The sequence below is a fragment of the Typopeltis vanoorti genome, chromosome 6 (assembly GCF_054136105.1).
Source record: "Typopeltis vanoorti isolate ZY-2024b chromosome 6, IOZ_Tvanoo_1.0, whole genome shotgun sequence".
In the NCBI taxonomy this organism is placed as follows: Eukaryota; Metazoa; Arthropoda; class Arachnida; order Uropygi; family Thelyphonidae; genus Typopeltis; species Typopeltis vanoorti.
The window spans coordinates 106,315,671-106,336,199 of record NC_143554.1 but is presented as its reverse complement, the minus strand read 5'-3'; the positions used below and the strand labels follow the sequence as shown (position 1 = coordinate 106,336,199).

The window sequence follows — 20,529 nt, the reverse complement described above, 5'->3', positions numbered from 1 at the left end:
GAGTCTAGATGTGTAACTATTACAGAGATTAAGTCATCAGCTGGTGTCACTTCATTTTCAATGATAAAAGTTTCGAATGTCTCGAAACATCATACTTTCGGTCCTTAATATTTTTTTTGCCATAAATAAAGTTTTTTGGTAAAATCTCGAATTTTATCATGTACTGCAAATATATCAGCTCTGTCGTTTTCTTGTAAGTATAAATTTAGTTTGTTTAATTTTGCAAATATATCTACCAAAAGAAGTGAACTTTAAAACAAATCTCTCATCATGCAAAGATTTTGTGTAATGCATTTTTCAAATAAGCATGACTGTAATGGATGAACTCTTGATGAACTTTATGATTTTCATGGCAGTGTTTAAAATGTTTTACAAATTGTGTGATATCATTTTAGATACTGATGTTTCTTTATGAAGACTACAGTGAGCCCATGATGCATTTAGACTTAGTTTAAGAACATTACAATACCACTATTTTTACCACAATGCCAAATTACAATACCACTGTTTTTACCACACATTTCCTATGCAGTGTCCATAGATATACGAACACAGTTCATACAGTACAGTTCCTTCGATTTTACATAAGTGTCAAGAGTTCTGAAAATTTCCTGAATGATTTGTTTACAAAATAGTATATCTTCATGCAGCTCATTGTTCCATATAAAACAGATAAAAACAATCAATTGGGACAAACCTTGTATATCTGTTGGCTCATCCAGTTGCAGAGAAAAAAATTTACTCGCCTTAACTCTGTTTATAAGCTGATCTTCTACCCACTCGGACATTTCATCGATTCTGCGTGCAAATGTGTCATTGGAAAGTGGAATTAATTCAATCTCTTTAAATGCTCTTGTCATCACACATAACTAAAACAGCATCTTTTATCGCTTGGAGTACTAATGACTTGCCAATGGTGTGAGGACTTACCAGATTGTGCAATTTACAAACTAATGAGGTATGAGGCATGCATAGTTTTTTTCATTAATACTGGTGTAATGAGAAAGCATATTTTTTGGAATATTCAATTCTTTTAGTTTGCTTTCAAAAAAATGAAGCAGCTTGTTTTTCAAATCTACATGCTTTGTCCCAGTATGTCGAAGTAATTTGTTTGGTCGCATACTCTCGTTCATGAGAATTTCACAGCAAATAACACACTGCAGACATGGATCTCCTTTGTCACCATTCCACATAAATTCAAATTTTAAGTAGTTAGAATCCTATTTTCTTACTACTTTTCGTCGTTTTGATAGTTGTTGAAGGATTTTCATCAATTTTTCTTCAATTGTACATTTCGTCTTCTGCTGATCCTTCTTTTTAGGTTTCCTTTACAGCGACTTGCATTTTTGCCAGATTGCTTATCAACCACTCGTTCATTATTACAGTAAATATTAAAAAATAATAATTAGAGAAACACTTATTATTTACATAACACTAATTATTAAATTAAGAAAATACTTTAATTTTATTTGCGATTACAAACAGTTGCAATTACAAACAACTAACTTGCATCAATGCACCTGTTACTTTAACCTGTGACAACATGCAGCTATACTAAGTACGTCATGACATGTTGTCACAGATTTGTTCGATCGAGCATATCTTGACCTGTTTGTCTACTCGCCTCCATTTTTGAGCTATGCACAATAATGAAGTGTAATTGCTGTCGAGAGTTGATTATAGATCTGCAATCTGAGAGAAACTGGACAGAAGTAGTAATTCTCGTGTGATCTTTAACTGAATCGACTTTGAGTTGTTCATCTGACGTTTCTCGATGAGTAAAACTCTCTAATGAACATGTAAACTACTCTGATATTTTAATATTTAACCTAACCCACCCAAAATCAGCTTGCAACCTACACTTTGGGAATCCCTGCTATAGTGTATATCAAACTAAATGTACTTTGCACAGGCACAATTTGAAGTATTAATCTGTTTCCATTTATGTAATCAATTATTTCATCTCAACATAGTAAATCATAATTCTCTTCAGTGTTACTGAGGTTGTCCATGATAATCAAAGATGATAATTAATGATGCTGTATACCAAAGATGGTATATAGCATCGTTAATTAAGAAACTGCTGGTTCTGCCATATGATCACTCCGATGCTTGGTGATGTGCCACACTAGGCCTCGCCATGTAGTCCTGTTGTATGCTTTTCTGGCGGCCTCAACTCTCTGAAGATCAGTCACTCCACACACACACCATCCATCCATCTCATTGATGGTCTACCCCTTCCTCTTTTTCCAGGAACTTTACCTTCTATTACTGTTCTGAGAAGTCCCCCTTCCATCCTTTCTATGTGTAATCAAAGCTATATCCAATTTATAACATAGTTAGAAAACAAAGTCATATTAATACTTTTAGTAATAGTGGTGGCTTAATCAATGTCCCAGGTCTGTTTTCATGAATGTCCCAGTGAATGACATGACATTCCCCAATATCATAGTGCCCTTTGCCCATGTACTATGTTATTTTGTTTGGGGAAAAATGCTTCTCATGTGCAAAAAGAAGGCACAGCCACCAGCTGGCTCTTATTTCCCCCCAGCCAAAACAAGACCTCAATAAAAAACAAAGATAAACCAGACTACAATAAAACTATAACCATTCTTTACATTAAAGGGACATCAGATAAAATAAACAGAATACTACAGAAATACAACATCAAAGCCACCTTTAAACCTCCTGCAAAATTAAAAAGCTTACTCAACTCATCCAAAGACCCATTCCCTCTGCTGGCCCACCCTGGAGTATACTGTATTTATTGCACCTGTAATCTACCATATATAGGGGAAACAGGATGCACAATTCCTATCAGACAAAAGGAACATAAATGACACATTAAATATAATAACTATGGTGAAGCTGGCCTTTTTGATCATGCCCTGAACACTTGACATGGAATTGACTGGAAAGGCACCAGTTGTTTACATCACACCAAAACATGTTATGAATGCTAATTTAAGGAAGCCTGTGAGATTAAACTACCCCAGTCTGAACAATAATGATGGTCTAAAAATCCCATGCATATGGAAGGCACATATTCTACTCACGGAACCTTTCTCCCTAAAAGTTAACTATTAACAGGACTGTAGATAATCAGAATCCTAAATCTAATATAATATAATGTTAAAAATAGGACATCATTGTTACTGTAAGAAAACTATCTATAAGAAAGAATGTTTCTCTCATGTTATCTTAAATAGAATTTAGCTTTGATGTAGTTTCTAAATAATTAATTAATTTGTAATGTTATCTGTGTTTTTTTTTTGTTCTTCACTAGAGGTCATGCCAGTAGAATAACGGGTGATCAAATCATTGTTTCTGTAGCTTACTGTGTGAAATGTAACTCAGCTTGTCCTTTTATATTTGTATATACTCCAGATGATGACCTTAATATGAAGGTCGAAACGTCGGAAATTAAAATAGTTATTTATAATGCGGTTGTAAAGTCCATAATTTCTAAAATGAAATTTTGTAAAAGTAGGTTTAACAGCAAAAGAAATTCATTCAAAGTTCATAAAAGTTTGAGTACTCTTCTCCTTCATTTTTGACAATTAAGAAATGGGCTGCCAAGTTTAAACGTGGCTGTACCAGCCTACAAGAATATTCCCTTTTCAGAAGATGATCCATGTGAAGGATGTCCAAAAAGTGTAACAACACCTGAAACAATTGATCAAGTGCACGATATCGTATTGGATGACCGGCAAGTCAAAGTGCATGAAATTGCTGAGACTATAGGCATTATTAAAAGAACATGTAGGATATATTTTGCATGAAGAATTGCAAATGAAAAAGCTTTGCGCAAGATGGGTGCTGCGCTTGCTCACAGCAGACAAAAACGCACTCTCATTAAAATCTCTTGACAGTGCTTGGAGCATTTTAACAAGAATAAAACTGATTTTGTGCATCAATTTATTACTATGGATGAGACTTAGGTTCACCATTTACACACCAGAATCCAAACAGCAGTCAGAACAGTGGACAGAAGCCTGTTGTTCAGTGCCAAAGAAGACAAAGTCTGTTCCATCACCAGGAAAGGTCATGGCATCAGTGTTTTGGGATACTAAAGGCATTTTGTTTATTAATCTTTAAAAGGGTAGAGCAATAACCTGGAAATATTATTCTAATCTTTTAACCAGAGTAGACGAACAAATTCATGAGAAAAGACCCGGTTTGCAGAAGAAAAAAAGTCATCTTTCTTCATAACAATGCACCAGCCCACAAAGGTGTTTTGGCAATGGGAAAATTAAGGGATCTGCACTATGAATTTTTGGAACATCCACCTATTTCCCCAGATTTGGCTCCCTCTGACTTCTATCTCTTCCCAAAACTAAAACTCTTCCTCGCTGATCAGCATTTTTCTTTGAATCAAGAGGGAGCCAAATCTGGGGAATGGTGTGTAGAGGGATATTTTGCAGATTTTACTGAGAACCGCTACAGGTATGGGATAATGGCACTTGAGCATTGCTGGAATAAATGTATTAGTCTTGAGGGAGATTATGTTGAAAAATAAAAATAATTTTGAAATTATAAATTCGTTTTTTCATTGTTAGGCCAAGAACTTTACAGACCACCCTCGTATTATAGCATTTCTGAATGAGGCCAGTTTATAAATTTTCAGTTGCTTAAAATCCAGTTCCTTATTTAGAATTCATACATAATATAGAAATCACCCTGAAAGAAACAAGAAACAGAAAATCACCTGGAGAAGATAAGTTAGGTTCAGAATTATATAGATATGCAGGAATAAGGTTCAAAGAAAGACTTCTATTATTTTAAAATAAAATCTATTCATCTAGAAACCCCCCCAACCCTCAATAGAATGGAAAAAAGCAATTGTGATCCCTTTCTTTAAAAAGAGGTAGTAGAGATGCCTCTTAATCTAAATCAGAATTAAAAGCTCTGAAAAAACTACACAGATATTTTCATCACAACAGAAAATATCTGTGTAGTTTTTACTCCATTGCTGTGATTTCATTTTGGACTCTAAAATCTATAATCAAACAAGTGAATTTAGTTCTTGAGACAAAATACTTATGTTGTGATTAGTAGAGATCTCATTAAAAGCTAGATACAGTTGATTCTCTTACTATATCAAATTCACAAGGACCACAAGAATAGTTGTCATAGTGGGCTATTTGCTTCACTTTTTTTGGGGTACAATCTTAGCTTTTCAGTATTTTGTTATTGTGTGTGAGTTTGTTATAGTGTTGTTTGCTGCAGTGAGAGTTGGCTCTGTATAGACTGAAAAGAGTATCTTCTGAGAAAACAGTAGCCAGACAAACTCTTCCTGTGAACTTATTTTTATGTTTTTTTCTTTTCTTTTCTTTTCTTTTTTTTTTTTTTTTGTAATTAAATAATACCATGCAAAAGTTTGGGCAATTTGTTTCAAATCAAGATTAATCAAAATTATAGCACATGTTTTAGTGAAAATGTTGCTTAGTATTTTTATATAATACTGAACTTACTACATTGCTTCCACCATTTTTCTTTCTAAATAGAGGGCAATGCAGTATTTGTCATATACATAGGGATATCTATATGGATATTTTAAGGATTTAACTGACCAAATTGTACAATATATTTTGGGGAATTATGCTCATTTTGACGGTACATTATTTAGAAAATATGTTTTTTCAGTTCTATCTACAGAACTGTTTTCTTCCCAAGTTACCAAGTTATAAATCTATAATGCATTAGTACTGTGATTGATCTAATGGTTAGATAATTCAGAGATGAAAAATGGAATTTTTTTCCCAAGCATTTGGAAAAACTGTTTATCTCCAGTAAACTGGCTAGTGGTTTCACACTGCATAATGAAGACCATCTGTTACCTAAATATACATAAGTGCTCTATGCCATGGATTTGACCCCACAGCCTATTGGTTGGAGAGCAAGGACTGTCTACTAGGTTGGAGAGTGAAAACACTGTCTACTCACCAGCCAGGCATGTGGATATTTACAGTATACAGAAATCCTACTCATAAGACTGACACATCCACAAGCAGTCTCATCACCTCCCTTCCTTCTCCTCATCAACATAGCATCTGAAAAAATTTTATCACACGATGGTGTGTTTTCTTTTCACTGCGAAAGTTGTTCTGCTGACTGTGAGTGGTTTCTGTTACTGAAATCAAAGGACTCGGGTTTTTTTTTCCTGATGTATATATATTGCTAATGATAATTCTGTTCTATTCTTAAAACAATCTTATATCTTCAATAATTAAGAAAATTGAGTCTTCACATTTCTGAATACCAAAAAGAAAATAGTTTAATAATGCCAAGGTATATTAATTAAAAGAGAAATATACAGCTTGCAAGGATTGCAAGCTGTATATTTCTCTTTTAATATTCAAGTATCTCATTGTAAGACTTAAAAATAAATAAAGCTTTTAACTGGATCGAAATTATTTTAGTTATTTAAGCAAAAGATAAATCTAAGGTTCTTTAATTGTCTTATCTTAAATGAAAGACTTCATACAGAATTATCCACTATCACATTCAAAAACTGCTGTTATTTCTATAACAGCTGTTTTTCTAGTTATGCTTTGTGACATGATAACTTTTAACTTTTTCCTTTCTATAAGAAATATTTCACGGTTACTATCTCCATTATCACTTCCAAAATTCTCCGTATTTTTTTCAATGTACTATTTTCCTAGTTACTGTGTTCTTTTCGCTCATGCATGCTCTATTACATGCGATACCTCTGGTATCTGTGTCAGTTATAAAGTGAGAGAAGGGGCTGCCATTATATGTTTTCATTGTGGTGCTTTACTTGAAAACCGTAAATTCTCACATTTTCAGTAAAAGATATAAATTTTTTTTTTATCTTATGTATTATCAAAAACTTTAAATCACAATTCTTATTCCAGATACATGAATACAAAAAAATAGCCAAGACTTTAAAAGAAATGATCTCCAAATCTCCATATAGCTTTCATGCACCATGCCAAAGCTATCATTCCTAAGGTTCTATTTATATCCTCATTTTTCTTCACTTCCCTTAGTTCATATCATGTTTCTGCAAATTGGAAGAGCAGCAAAAATCCACCCAAAAGAACATAGGAAAAAAAAAAAAAAAATTGAAGTTAAATAAATAAATAAATAAAAATGTATGAAACTTCCCAGTAAACAGACAACAAAAATTTTTAGGTTTCTGTCCTTAAGCATACTGGAAAACACTAATAGAAGTGCTTTAATTGTTGGATAACAGAAAGATGTTTATAACCTTATATAACCTTGTAGGATTTGAAATTCTCAAAACAAATCAGTCAACTGTCATCCCCTCACCTCCTTGATTGCTAACTCACTTGCCACATTTTTGCACTGCACTTTTGTCGAGTCATTAAGCCAGTGTTCAGTTGGTTTGATAATTCCATTGTAACATACACTATGTTAACAAAAGTATTTAGACACCCAATTGTGACCAAAAGTTGATTTAATTACATTTCTGTTATCGAGTGGGACCACCACCTTTGGCCTGAATGACAACTACTACTACTCTTTAGGGCATGCTTGCAAAAAACTATCCCCATTTCTGATACTGATGACAGCTGCTAAGGTCTGGAATGAATTTAGCATCTACTTCATCCCAAAGGTGTTCAATGGAGTTGAGGTCTGAACTCTGAGCTGGCCAGTCCAACTCTTCAACGTTGTTTTGTGGAAAGCAATCTCAGACATGTAGTACGGTATGATATGGAGCATTGTCATGCTAAAACATGCAAAAGTTACTGCTGAAGTACTTTCACAGTCTAGGAAGCATGAAGTTGTGCAGGATGTCCAGGTAGCCATCAGACATCATGTTTTTGGCACATCCACCAATGGTTGTGTCCAAATTTAATCTCCATGATCCATCACAGTGACACATTTTGGAAGCCTGATTCATTACTACACAGAATCCCTTTTTCAATCATCTATGGTCCAGGAATGGTGTGAAAGACATCAGTCCAATTGGCATTTGGGGGGGGTGGAGAGCACGCGTGTGGTTTGTTTGCAGAGCTATGCCGTGGTAGCCTGTTAGAAAGGGCAGCTGACATAAAGTAGAAGGAATGCCTAGTCCTTGTTAGGACTAACCTAACCTAAATTTTAGTTCCTAAACATATAGAAATTCTTCTTCTTATTATTATTATACATTTTCTTCATGGAGTTCAGAGACCCATCGTGGGAGACACACACTAATGTTTATACACACAAAATCTGTCATACCTCTCCTTGAACTCATTCACTCTTAACTAATTTTGGCAATCCATTCCACTCGTTCACCACTCGCCATGCAAAAAACTAGTCTGCCCTCTTACCACACTCTTACACAGATGACACCTAGTTTACTATTTTTGATGTATTGGAAAATTTCCTTTGTATCAATTTTATAAAACCCCTTTAAATTAATCTTATAAGTTTCTATGGTGTTTCCTCTTTTCTACCTATCAAATAACTTTGTAACTGACATGCCTTCAACCTATCCTCATAAGGGAGCATTCCACAGACTTGTTACCAGCTTAGTCACGTATTCTGAATCCTCTCTATCACTTCCTGATCCCCATATTTTGGAAGAATTTACAGAAAAGGGTAAAGCTAATAATAAGGTATCTGCAGGATTTCTGCTCAATACAGACTAGTCATTAATGACAAATTTTGGTGATCTGACTTAAAATTGTACATAAATTCACATGAGAGAATATACACAAAACAAGAAAAATCTTATCTCATCTCAGTTTTTTTGCTAGCCTGGCTGGCCGAGGAGGGTTGGCATGTCTGCTCTTCAATCAAGAGGCTGCAGGTTCAAATCCCACTGTGGGCATGGATGTTTGTGATTGTCTGTGGAAATACCAGTGGTGGTGGTCGGTGGTAGATGGTGTAGTTGCAGTCAATTGGTGGATTGTGACTGGTGGAAGCAGAGTTGTAGAGTAGATGCCCTCCCTTGATGAGTCTTTGGACTCCCTGGAGGTGACTAACAATAATAATAATAATCTCATCTTCCTTTCCCTCTTTTACCTTGTGGGGTGTCGAGGGTTTATTAATCATCGGACCCCAAGCCGTTCACAGGATAAGGTGGTCAGCCCTACACTCCAGTGTATCCTATGTTTGTAGTATTGAGTTCTCAAGGCCGGTTTGCCTGCTCTGCGGGATGAAAAACCTCAGGATAAACTGGGGAAAAAATCCTGTCCACGCCCAAGACCGGCTAACTTGGCTATGGTTGAGGAAGATCCTTCAGCTCCTCACGTCACCGATGGGAATCGAACCTAGGACACTCCTTCCCCAGGCACATGGTTAGGAAGCATACAGCCACTAGGCTAACCGCACAGACAAAATCTTATTGATTACGTTATTTTTAATTGTGATGTGTTTAGATTGATCAAAGATACAGAATCTTATGTACAGGGGATTTGAGTAAGAAGTGATCATCATTGGCATTATGTGCTTTGCATTATAGGATACTAAGGCAAGTGATGTGAAGTCATAAGCTTCTATATACGAGCTGCCCCCAGTCCTGAAAATAGTTCAGGCACAAACTTGTTTGCTTACACTTTAATAAAAGATTAAACCAAATATATAATTTCTTGGTATCTTTAATTTAGAATAAAAAGCCAATGACATCATAAAAGGGATACACCTAAAGAAAAATAGGCAAAATAGCCATAAAAGTTATTATTTATGTAGCAGAGTAACATGGAAAATTTTCCAGAAATAATATCTATAAAAAATTAACATTTACTATAAACACACACACACACACACACGCACACACACAAAGTTGACAAATGCACTTGCCAATTACGAGTAGCTGCAGGCTCGATAAAATGTTTTTTTTTTCCAGATGATATAGTACCGAAGTTTTTCATGAAACTCTTCCAGTTTCAAATCAAAATAAGCATATTACATAAACTATATTACATTTTATACATTACATATACATTTTTTTTTGTTTAATAAAAAATACCTTTACAAAAAATCTTTTTAGCATTAAAAATCTCAGATGTATCACCACTGATCATGTGTGGACCTCCTATTGAACTTGAAGTTACTGGGACAGGTTGTATTCATTATCTGCTACTATTATAATAACAGCAGATAGTGAGACCTAAGATGATAAGAAGCTAATATGCTTCTTAAGTCTCATATCAAATATTTTAACTCTTGTGAAATTTTTGAGAGAACATTCAGACAAAAGTCATGATACTGTTTTAAACTGTCACAATTCCATAAAATGCCCTTCTAAGATTATATGAAGTTGCCTATTAAAATTTAACTGATTTAAATATAAAATTTTGTAATTAAACAAAAATATAGACTACTTAGAACACCCAAAGTTAATAAATGTAGCTATAAAAATTTATTTTTTATTATATTATAAAGTTTTAAATTAACAATAGTTTTGGTTATAATACATTTTTTTTTACAATTATTGAAGGTTGAGTAGGGTTCCAGTTGAAAAGTTGAGCTTTTCTGAACTGTTTTTCTTGTTACTAATTTGAAGTTCTTTGAGCTTAATTATTGAAAAATAAAGTTATTTTTTGACTATCTCTCTTATGTGATTAAAAAAATTAACATTTACTATGTTTTATCTTGTAGGATTGTGCAAAATTTTATGGAGATGGAAATTTTTCACAAGATGAGACTGGTGATAAATACTGTCGATGGTGTGCCCAAGGAGGTAAACTAAATGGATGTGATTATTGCTGTAATGCATTCTGTAATGACTGTATTCGTCGAAATTTTGGAAGAGGTGAAGTTCGAAATATTCAGAACATTAAGTGGAAATGCTACAAATGCAATCCTGAACCCCTGTTTGGTAAAATTGCATTTTGTACCATGATTTTAGAGTATATAAAGAAAAAACAGAAAAGTAAAAAGAAAGAATATGTGCGCGCTGGTCCTTTGAGAACTGATTTAAATACCATAAATGATAGTGACAGTGATTTCAGAGTAACAAAATTCAAGAATTTCAAGTGGTTGGAAGATGACATAAATGACTGTTTGAAATTATTGGAAAAAACAACACGAAGAATTAAAAAATTGCAGATGAAAAGCATAACAAATTCAAAAGAATTACGTGAAGTTGTCAGCAAATTAGAGGATGTTTTGCGGAAACATTCAAAAGGAACTAAATTAATTGTTAATAGTATTGTTGACAAGCATAAGTACAATCAACGAGAAAGGTTAAAAGCTGAAACTCTGAAGCAGAATTGCATAGACATTGTAAAACACCCATTAAAAAATAATAGCAGTGATATTTCTGAAGATGATATAACTAAACGAATTACAGACATACAAAATACTTTTTGTCAATCAAAAACCACAAATAAAATTTATGAAAAAAATGATACAGTATGTACAGAAACTTCATGTAATAGTGGTAGAAATAATCAGCACCAGAGTTCGCTAGTAAAATGTATAAATGAGGAAGTCAGCTCTGAAATTGAAGCTCCAAAGGCTAATGGAAATTCATCTCCAGAATATGTCCTTCCGACAGATTTCTCTGGTGTGAGATTAACAGAAAAACCTCAGAATGTTATAAGTGAAGATTGTAGCAACATAAATGAAGATAAGATAGATACAGTGCTTAATACATACAAAACTCAACCAGATATGTTCATCAAAGGAGAAAACCCTTCTAATGATTTGAATGAAACAGTTCTTTATCATTCAGTATCGGATGCAGAACTTTTGGGAAATCCTGAATTACAGAATATACATAGTGAAAATGAAACTGAAAAAAATAAAAGTTCAGAATTTTTTTCAAAAGTGGATGCTTCTCTTAGTAATAACATCCAAAATAGTGTTAATAAGCATGAAATTAATGAAAATGATGCATGTATTGAAATGAATATGAAAGTAAATCTTCCTGAACATTGTGAGATGAAATATTATAATGAAAAAGAAAAAGTATTAACTACACTAGATCAAGATTTAAAACTTACTGGTTTAGAAGATAATAAAATATGTAATATTCCTAATGAGTTTGAGATAATTGGAAATGGTACAAATGTTGAAAAATCAAACATAAATAAATCTGCTATAAATTCTGTTTATGACAAGATTGATGTAAATAATAAATTGATGGAAGCTAGTTCTAAAATAGATAAAGGTGAAGACGAAGCATTTCTAGTTGTACAGTCTCTTTTAAATGATTTAAAAAATACCATAATCAGTAATGAAGAGAAGATTGGTTCAGAAATGAAGAAACATCCTATTTCTGCAGAAGCAGTTGAAAATGAAAAAGCTAAAAAGATGTTTTTAGAGCTGATGAATACATCATCATCATCTTTTTCTTCATTGTCTTCATTTTCATCAGAGGAAGAGGATTCACTTTCAGATGTTGATACACCTTTATCTAGATTGAAAAAAAAACATAAAAAGATAAGGCGCAGTGGCAAACATTCTTATAAAGAATCAAGTAGTTCAGATTCTTCTGAAAACTCAAAAATGAAAACTACTCAGCATATTTATAGTGATCCAAAATTAAAGAGTGAAGTGCGTGTTGTGATAGAAAAAATAAATTGTATTGAAAATGTCTGTGGTGAAATTCTAAATCACAGAGTTGAATTTGTCTCAAAATATTTGAATGAGTCTACTGTTTCTGATGAGACTTATGAAAGTCATCAATCCAAAAAAAAAAATAGAGAGAAAAAGAAAAATTCTCTTTCTTCAGATAATTCTGATAAAGAATTCTTAAGACTTTCGAAGCTTCCTAGATTTGAAAAAAAAAAAATTTCCATATCATCAAATGATGAGAGTGACTTCGATGAAGAAAAAAAAATAACTAAGTTATGTAATGGTGCAAATACAAGTAAGTTATTTGTTTTTGTGGATCACTTTTCCTCTTTTTATTATTTTATAAAAGTTCACAAAAATATATTTGAAAGTTTAAATTCCTGAATATATCTTAATTTTGTAAAAATGCAATTCATTATTTGCTTCTAATAAATCGGTCTAAAAGCCATTATATTATGTAAATTAAAATTTAGACCAATCTGCTATAAGAAAATAATGAAGTTTTCAATATCTCTGCATTATTTAGTGTCATATCTTGACTTATAAACCTCTCTCCAACAGAAATGTTGGAGAGAAGTTTAGAATGTAGATAGGAATGATGGAGTGGCCGAAAGTGACTAAATATGAATAATGACATGAAAGCTGTAGTTGAAAATCGGGGAAATAATGATGTGGTTTTAATGAGCAAGTGAGAGAGAGAGAGAGATAGTATGCTTATATGGAGTCTTTCACAAGAGAAAGTCCTTGACTGATTGGAATGTCTAGTGAGCAATATAGCAAATACTAGAAAGAAAGTTAAATAAAGTGAAAGAGAGTGAGCAAGGAGGGGAATGGGTATTCCATGATAAGAGGTATATGTGAGGAGAGCATGACAGTCACATTTTTCAGGTGCAAAGATAAAGGATGCCAGTGATACTGTTAAATATGCAATGTGAAAAGGTGAAAGATTTTTGTAAATGGGAATCCTGCCCATGAAAGATTATCAACTTATAGTACATTAGTAACAGAGGTGACTGAATATTAGATAATTCAGAAAGTCTTTCTGAATTTTGTGTGGTGTGGCGATATCACACCAGTTGGTGAACATCATCTGTTATGATATTCACAAATATCTGTGTCCACGCTGGGATTTGAACCTACAGCTTATTGGTTGGATAACTAACCAGACAAGCTCAGCCAAATTGGCTATCTACTTAGTCAAGTATGCTGTTTTGGTGGGTATGTAAAGTGATTTGAAAAGTGACCAGTATGGAATGAGTAAAGACATGAAAATTTATTGGAAGAAAAAAGAAGAGTGAAATTGTTGAGATTGTAAATCTATTGTCAATATCTGGTGGAAGTGAATCTAGAAAGAGGGTTGTATTTACAAATGGACAACTTGTAGAAGGAAGGATGTGCAGTTTGTAGATGTATGAGGTGAATTTGATGTGATGGATGAAAGGACTGATATTATTATTATTATTATTATTTTCTTGATCTCCATGGAGTCGCAAGACTTATCATGAGAGGTCAATATGAGTCGTATCATGCCACTCCTTAAACTCGTCCATTTGCACTTTCACCATGCTCTCAGGCAATACATTCCATGCTTCGATCGCCTTCCATGCAAAAAATTTACTTCTTATCTTATTACTCAGTACTTCCTTTGTAACTTCCAGGGATAGCTCCTTGTCCTTTTCCATCATTCTACCATATGAAAAACCTGCTCAGTATTAATACAATAATAAATCTTTAACAGCTTAAATGTCTTAATGATATACCCCCCCCTAATCTTTGGTTCACCAAACTCTGCAGTCTGTATTCCCTCAGTGTGTCCTCACAATCAATATTGTACAGTCTTAATATCATTTTTGTTACATGTCTCTGCACCCTCTCCAAGGTTACTTCATTCCCTTCAAATCCCGGTAACCAGATCTGAGCACAGAAATCCCGATGTGGTCTGATCAAAGCTTTATATGATGGGACCACCAGGCCTTTATCTCTTATGGTCAGTGTTCTCCTCAACATTGCAGCAATTCTCTGAGATGTGTTCACACTCTTTGTATGTCCTCGGAACTTGAAAACTATCCACAATAACCCAAGATTGCCTTCTTCCTCCACTTCTAGTATAACTAAAATATGAAGCATCCCATATGCGGATTCCAAATTTTAAAACCTCATAATATTTAGTTGCATTAATCTGAAGAGCCAAAACATCAGCACTATTGCTAATAACTCTCTTAAGCTTTACACCATCTACAAACAACTGAGTGTAAAGAGGATTTGAAATTGATAATGATCACCATTTAGTCTTTAGCAGGAATAAAATTGAATTTCACATTGAAAAGATGAACATGTAAGAAAGTTTTCAAGCAAATAAAGTTGAACAGCTCTCAGATGTAAACTGTAGACTAAAATACACAAACATTATTCTCGAAACAATGAAAAAGTTTGTGGACAGTAACCAAACCTTGGAGATTCAGTGGCAAGCCCTGACGAAAACATTGATTGATTCGGCCAGAGAGGCATGTGGTGAGGTTGTCTGCAAGGATAGAAAAATCAGAACTCCATGGTGAATACAGGAAGTTAAAGAGGGAATGAAGGAAAAGAAGAAGAAAGCATATCAAAAGTTCTTAGCAAATAAGTCAGCCTGTGCTCTTAGGGAATACAGAGACAAATGCAAGAAAGCAGAACACTGTGTAAAACTAGCTAAAAAAGTCATGATAAGTCTTTGTTAAGAACATAGAATATAAATATCAGGAAGGTGGCGGAGGCTATTGAAAAAGCTCAAAAAATGGCAGAAAAGTTGCTCCAAAAACAATTACAGATAATAAAGGTGACGTACAAACTGGTCAAAAAAGATATCCTTGATGTATGGAGTAAGTGCTTCAAAAAATTGCTAACTTCTGGGAATAATGTGGAGGACACTGACTTGTAGAAGTAGGGAGATTCATGTTCCATTGTTTAAGGCTTTATTAGGCCACACATGGACTATTGTGCCTAGATTTGGTCACCTGGTTTTCAGAAGGACAAAGATATGTTGGAAAGGATCCAAAGGCAACTGACTAAGGTAGTTTCTGACCTCTGGAATATTAAATATGAGGAAAGATTGAGAAGATGCAATTTACAGAATCTCGTGGATAGGAGGATGGGGGGGGGGATATGAAACAGATCTACAATTTATTAAGGGGTTGTTATAGGATCAATGTTGGGGAGTCTGGTTCTCCCCTCACCTCCCACTATTTTCTTTAGAAAATAGTGGGAGGTCGGGGGAGAACCAGAGGTCATCCCTGGAAACTGTATGAAGAGTGTGAGTAGGGGAGTGAGAAGCAGATTTTTTTCATGCAGATTTGTTAATGATTGGAATGCCTCACCTGAGAGTGATAGAAAAATCATATCGAAAGTGTGGAGTAAGTACTTCAAAAAATTGCTAAATTCTGGGAATGATGCAGAGGACACTGACTTGTAGTGTCCTCCACTCAAATTCTCTGGTGTCTGCAGAGAATTTGAGTGTGTTTAAAGCATGGTATGATGAACTGTGTGTGTGTGTGTGTGTGTGTGTGAGAGAGAGAGATAAAAAGGACCTCTCAGATGAATCTTTAATTTCATGGGGTCCTGGGTAATAATAATGAAATAAGAAGTGATAGTAGTAAAAAAAAACACTCAATAGTCATGCAATCAGAATTAGATATCCATATTTGAAAAAGCCATCAAAATTCTGAAAGGTGGAAAGGCAGCAGGAGTAGATGATATTTGACCAGAAATTCTCAAGTATGAAGGTATAAAAGTGTTGTAGTGGCTGCCCTGCATAGTTCAGAAAGCCTGGACATATGGATGATTGTAGTAGCTCTCATAGTTCCCATATGCAAAAAGGGATATAAAACTGAATGCAAGAATTACAGAGGTATTTCTCTACTGAATGTTCCTGGTAAGATTTCTCATGTATTATTGAGAAACAGTTGAGAAGGATGAAAGGAAGCTTGGTGAAGAACAAGCTGGATTCAGGCCAAATAGAGGCTGTCAGGATCAGATTTTCACTTTACGACAAATAGTTGAGAAATTGTTTAGTAATATATAACAAAGATTTGTAATTACATTTTGTAGACATATGACAAGGTGCCAAGAGAAAATCTATTCAAAATGCTATAGTTAAATGGTGTCAGTGGGACATTATATCAAACAAAGTCAGTAGTTAGAATTAAGGAAGTACAGGAAGATGGTTTGAAGTTAAATCTAGTATCAGACAAGGATGTACATTATCTGCTCTGTTATTCATTATCTATATGGATCACATTATGAAGGAAAGCAGCATTAAACCTGATATCAAAATTGGAGATGTTGATCTTTGCTTTATGCAGATTATGTACTTTTAAATAAATCCAGTGCAAGTCTGCAAGATTCCTGACTAAATTGATTAACTGTCATAATAAATTTGGTATGAAAATCAGCAATAACATGACAAAGACAATAAAATAGGCAAAGACATTGAAAATATCAACTGCATTGTGAATGGAGAACTTATAGAACAATTAAAACATTTCAGCTACTTAGGCATGATTTTTAGTGAAGGCAGTAAGTTAAATATGGAAATAGACAACAGAATCAACAAAGCTGGTATGGTAGGTAGTCAACTGAATAAATTTATATGGAATGAGAGAGAAATTAGTCAAAACACTAAATTAGCTGTGTACAAGACGGTGTTCAAATCAATTTTAAATTATGGATCTGAGAGCTGGGTTAGAAATTAAACACTTGACCAAAGACTAGAGACCACAGATATGAGACTCCTGCGAAAGATTAGAGGCATGAACAGATGGCATCAATGGCATTATCATATTAAAACAAAGATATTAGGAAAGAACTTACATCTTTAGCATCCAGGATTGTGTTAACAGAGCTAATCTCAAGTCACTTAATTAGAACGGGAGAGGAAAGATTGACAAAGACAAGTGTTCTCTGGCAGGTTAGCCAGAAAAAGACCTAGTGGAAGACCAACATATAAGTGGATTGCTAATGTAAAAAGTGCCTTAGAAGATAAAAATATAAGATCTGATAATGTTGAAGTCTTGACTGGTAACAGAATGATTTGGAGGAAAATTGTTGATTGGAAGGTATATGTTTGTACAACCCTTGAGGGTATATGACAAGAATTAGATGATGATGATGACAAAGAACTGAACATCTCCCTGTTGCCATGTGACAATATCATTGACATAAGTTATTGTGTATTATTGACATCAATACTGAACTCTGGAATTTCACTTATAACTTTTGTACTTCCTGATATTGCTCTCCAATATACAACTCTCTGATATCTATCAGAAAGCCAGTCACCAATCCAATCCATGAAACTGATATCCAAACTCCTATGTTTCAACTTAAAAAACAACTTTTCATGCGGCATGAAATCTAGTGCCTTGGATTTTTGTACGAAAAAAAAAAAAATGGCAGTGTGTATGTCTCACCCTCATCCACTGCTCTTATTACTCTATTGTAAAAGATTACTGGATTACTAAAACAAGAGCACTAACAAATCTATGCTGGCCTGCATAAATAATATTGCGTCATCTGCCCAATTTATTGAAAATAATAACACCTCCAGGAGAAATGCAAATGAGCCTCTAATTAGATACTGTTATTCTATTTTTTTGCAATAGAACTATCTTACTCTCCTTCCACTCTCCAGGAACTTGTCCCATTGTAAAAATCATTAAACAGCCAAGTTAATGGCTGTGTAATGATTTTAGTGACATAAGTTATTGTGTGACATAAGAAAAAGATATTAGATAAGTACCAGATCGACATAATAGGGGTGACTGAAACAAAAAAGACCAAAACTGGTGAGATCTTTCTGAGCAATAAATACAAAATGTTATATTCAGGCAATGACAATCAAGGAAAAGAAGGAGTAGAAATAGTATTCAACACAGAATACGAGGCTAATCTTCTTGAATGGCAATCAGGAGATCTTTCTGAGCAATAAACACAAAATGTTATATTCAGGCAATGACAATCAAGGAAAAGAAGGAGTAGAAATAGTATTCAACACAGAATACGAGGCTAATCTTCTTGAATGGCAGTCAGTCTCAAGTAGACTAATGTGGGCAAATATGAGAATGGGGAACTGGACAATGAGACTTATTTGTGATTATGGTCCTACAGAAGGTTCTACTAAGGTAGAAGTGGAGAAATTTTTTGACGCTTTTTCTAGCTCCATTTCTTTGCCATTCAGGCTTCTTACGTTGATAGTACCGATCTTTAACTCTGGTGATGTTGAGTTGGGGTTTGTTTTCAGATTTGTTCCAGTAGCTGACTTTTCGCTGTTCGCCCTGGTTCCCTGGCGAAAACAACGGGGGCCTTGTTTAACCAGGCGTCGCCCCAGCCGACATGAAATTTTTTCATGTTGTACCATCATTTTTTTTTATTTTGGTTTAACCATTAAGAATACAATTTGGTCGGCTAAATCCCAAATTGCCAGCCCATCCTCGTTCGTTCAGTATCAAAGTAGATACCCAACAGGGTGCACCACGAGAAGGTGAGGATTGGACATTAGGTCAGAAGTCCTGGTCGGTTTTCTGCATTCCTTTAAAGGCTATGTGGAGGTCTTCTCTCAGTTATATAGCTTTGACTCTTAAGCACCCCTCATTTTTAATTTTTAATTTTTATAATTTTTCTCTCCTTACAATAATAGTCACTGTCCTAGCCTGAGTCCTTATATTCTTCATGCAACTGTTCTACACCTTTCTGCTTATATGTCTTTCATAATATCATTTTCATCTGCAATTCCCCTTTTATTTCTCTTGTCATCTATTTGATTAAAAATTGCTTTATCTTCTTCATTTGACGTATACAATCTGCCATCGCTATCAACATTTTTTTCTTAAGTATCTCCTATGCACTACTGTCCTCTCTTCCTTCAAATTCTTTCATCCACTTTAATACACTTATAATAAACTAAATGTATTATAGTTATATGTTTTATAATTCCACATAAATTCCTTCTGCCTGAATTACCTTCACATGCCTATTCATTCTCCAAGTTAGGACTACTTGGTTACTCTCATGAACTGGGGGCAGGTATATCATCTCAGTCAGATTCTCTTATGCCCTGACCAAATCCAAAACTCTTGATCGTCATGTCCCCTTTACCACATGCTGCCTAAGGCAGTTGTCCCTTAAAAAATCTAAAAATTCAGTTCCCTTATTACTGCATGCTCTCTCCTCTGCCAGTAATTTATATTGCTATAGTTGAAGTCCTCCACAATGATCACTTGCCAAACCAATTTGCTTATTCTGAAGGCTATTGAAAAAAACTCAGAAATTGAGGAAAGAGTACTGTAAAAGGAATCAGAGAAAAATCAAAGGTAACATAAAAACTGAAGGTGAAAATGAGTATGTTGATTTTTGTGACCAAAAAAAAAAAACTAATAAAAAATAATTAACATTAGTTATGTAATGATTCATATTTAATGCTTGTTGTTTATTTTTGTGTTCATCCTTAACCCAAATGAAGCCACTAGCTTAAGTGGCGATATATATATATATATATATATATACAGGGTGTTCGGGATAAATTTGACAGTTTCGTAATGAAAAAGAAAATCTTCTTTGTATCTATTATATTTAATGAATTGACAAAAAAACATTACAGGCAGAGTTAATTACAATACTATCAACAAGATTTACTCAAAATAACCACCATTAGCATCGATCACAGCTTCAATTCTGCTTCGGAACCTCGAACAAGCTGATGCTACAGTCTCCCTGGGAAGGGCCGCAAAAACTGTTTTAATTTTATCCATTAACTGGGCTTTTGTATTACTGGAAGTGCGATTGGTGTCTTTTTCAACTGCGCCCCATACAAAATAATCCATGGGGTTAAGGTCTGGGGAGTTTGGAGGCCAAACATTTGGACTGGTGAAGTCGTAGAAATTTTCAGACAACCATTTTTGACTTTTCCCAGAGGTGTGGCAAGGGGCCGAATCCTGCTGCCATACATACGGCCTACCATTGGCTACCCTTGTTATCCAGGGCTTGACTACAGTT

The 20,529-nt window shown here is 34.3% G+C and overlaps 1 protein-coding gene across 1 annotated transcript in view; it reads left to right on the top strand.

Annotated features, from left to right (window-relative positions):
- Positions 1-20,529, top strand: part of LOC150105775 (uncharacterized) — a 625,951-nt gene that overhangs the window by 112,979 nt on the left and 492,443 nt on the right. Inside the window, exon 6 of the mRNA XM_090394343.1 lies at positions 10,582-12,799. Coding sequence (XP_090250469.1) covers positions 10,582-12,799 — 2,218 coding nt within the window. The remainder of the gene's footprint in view (positions 1-10,581; positions 12,800-20,529) is intronic.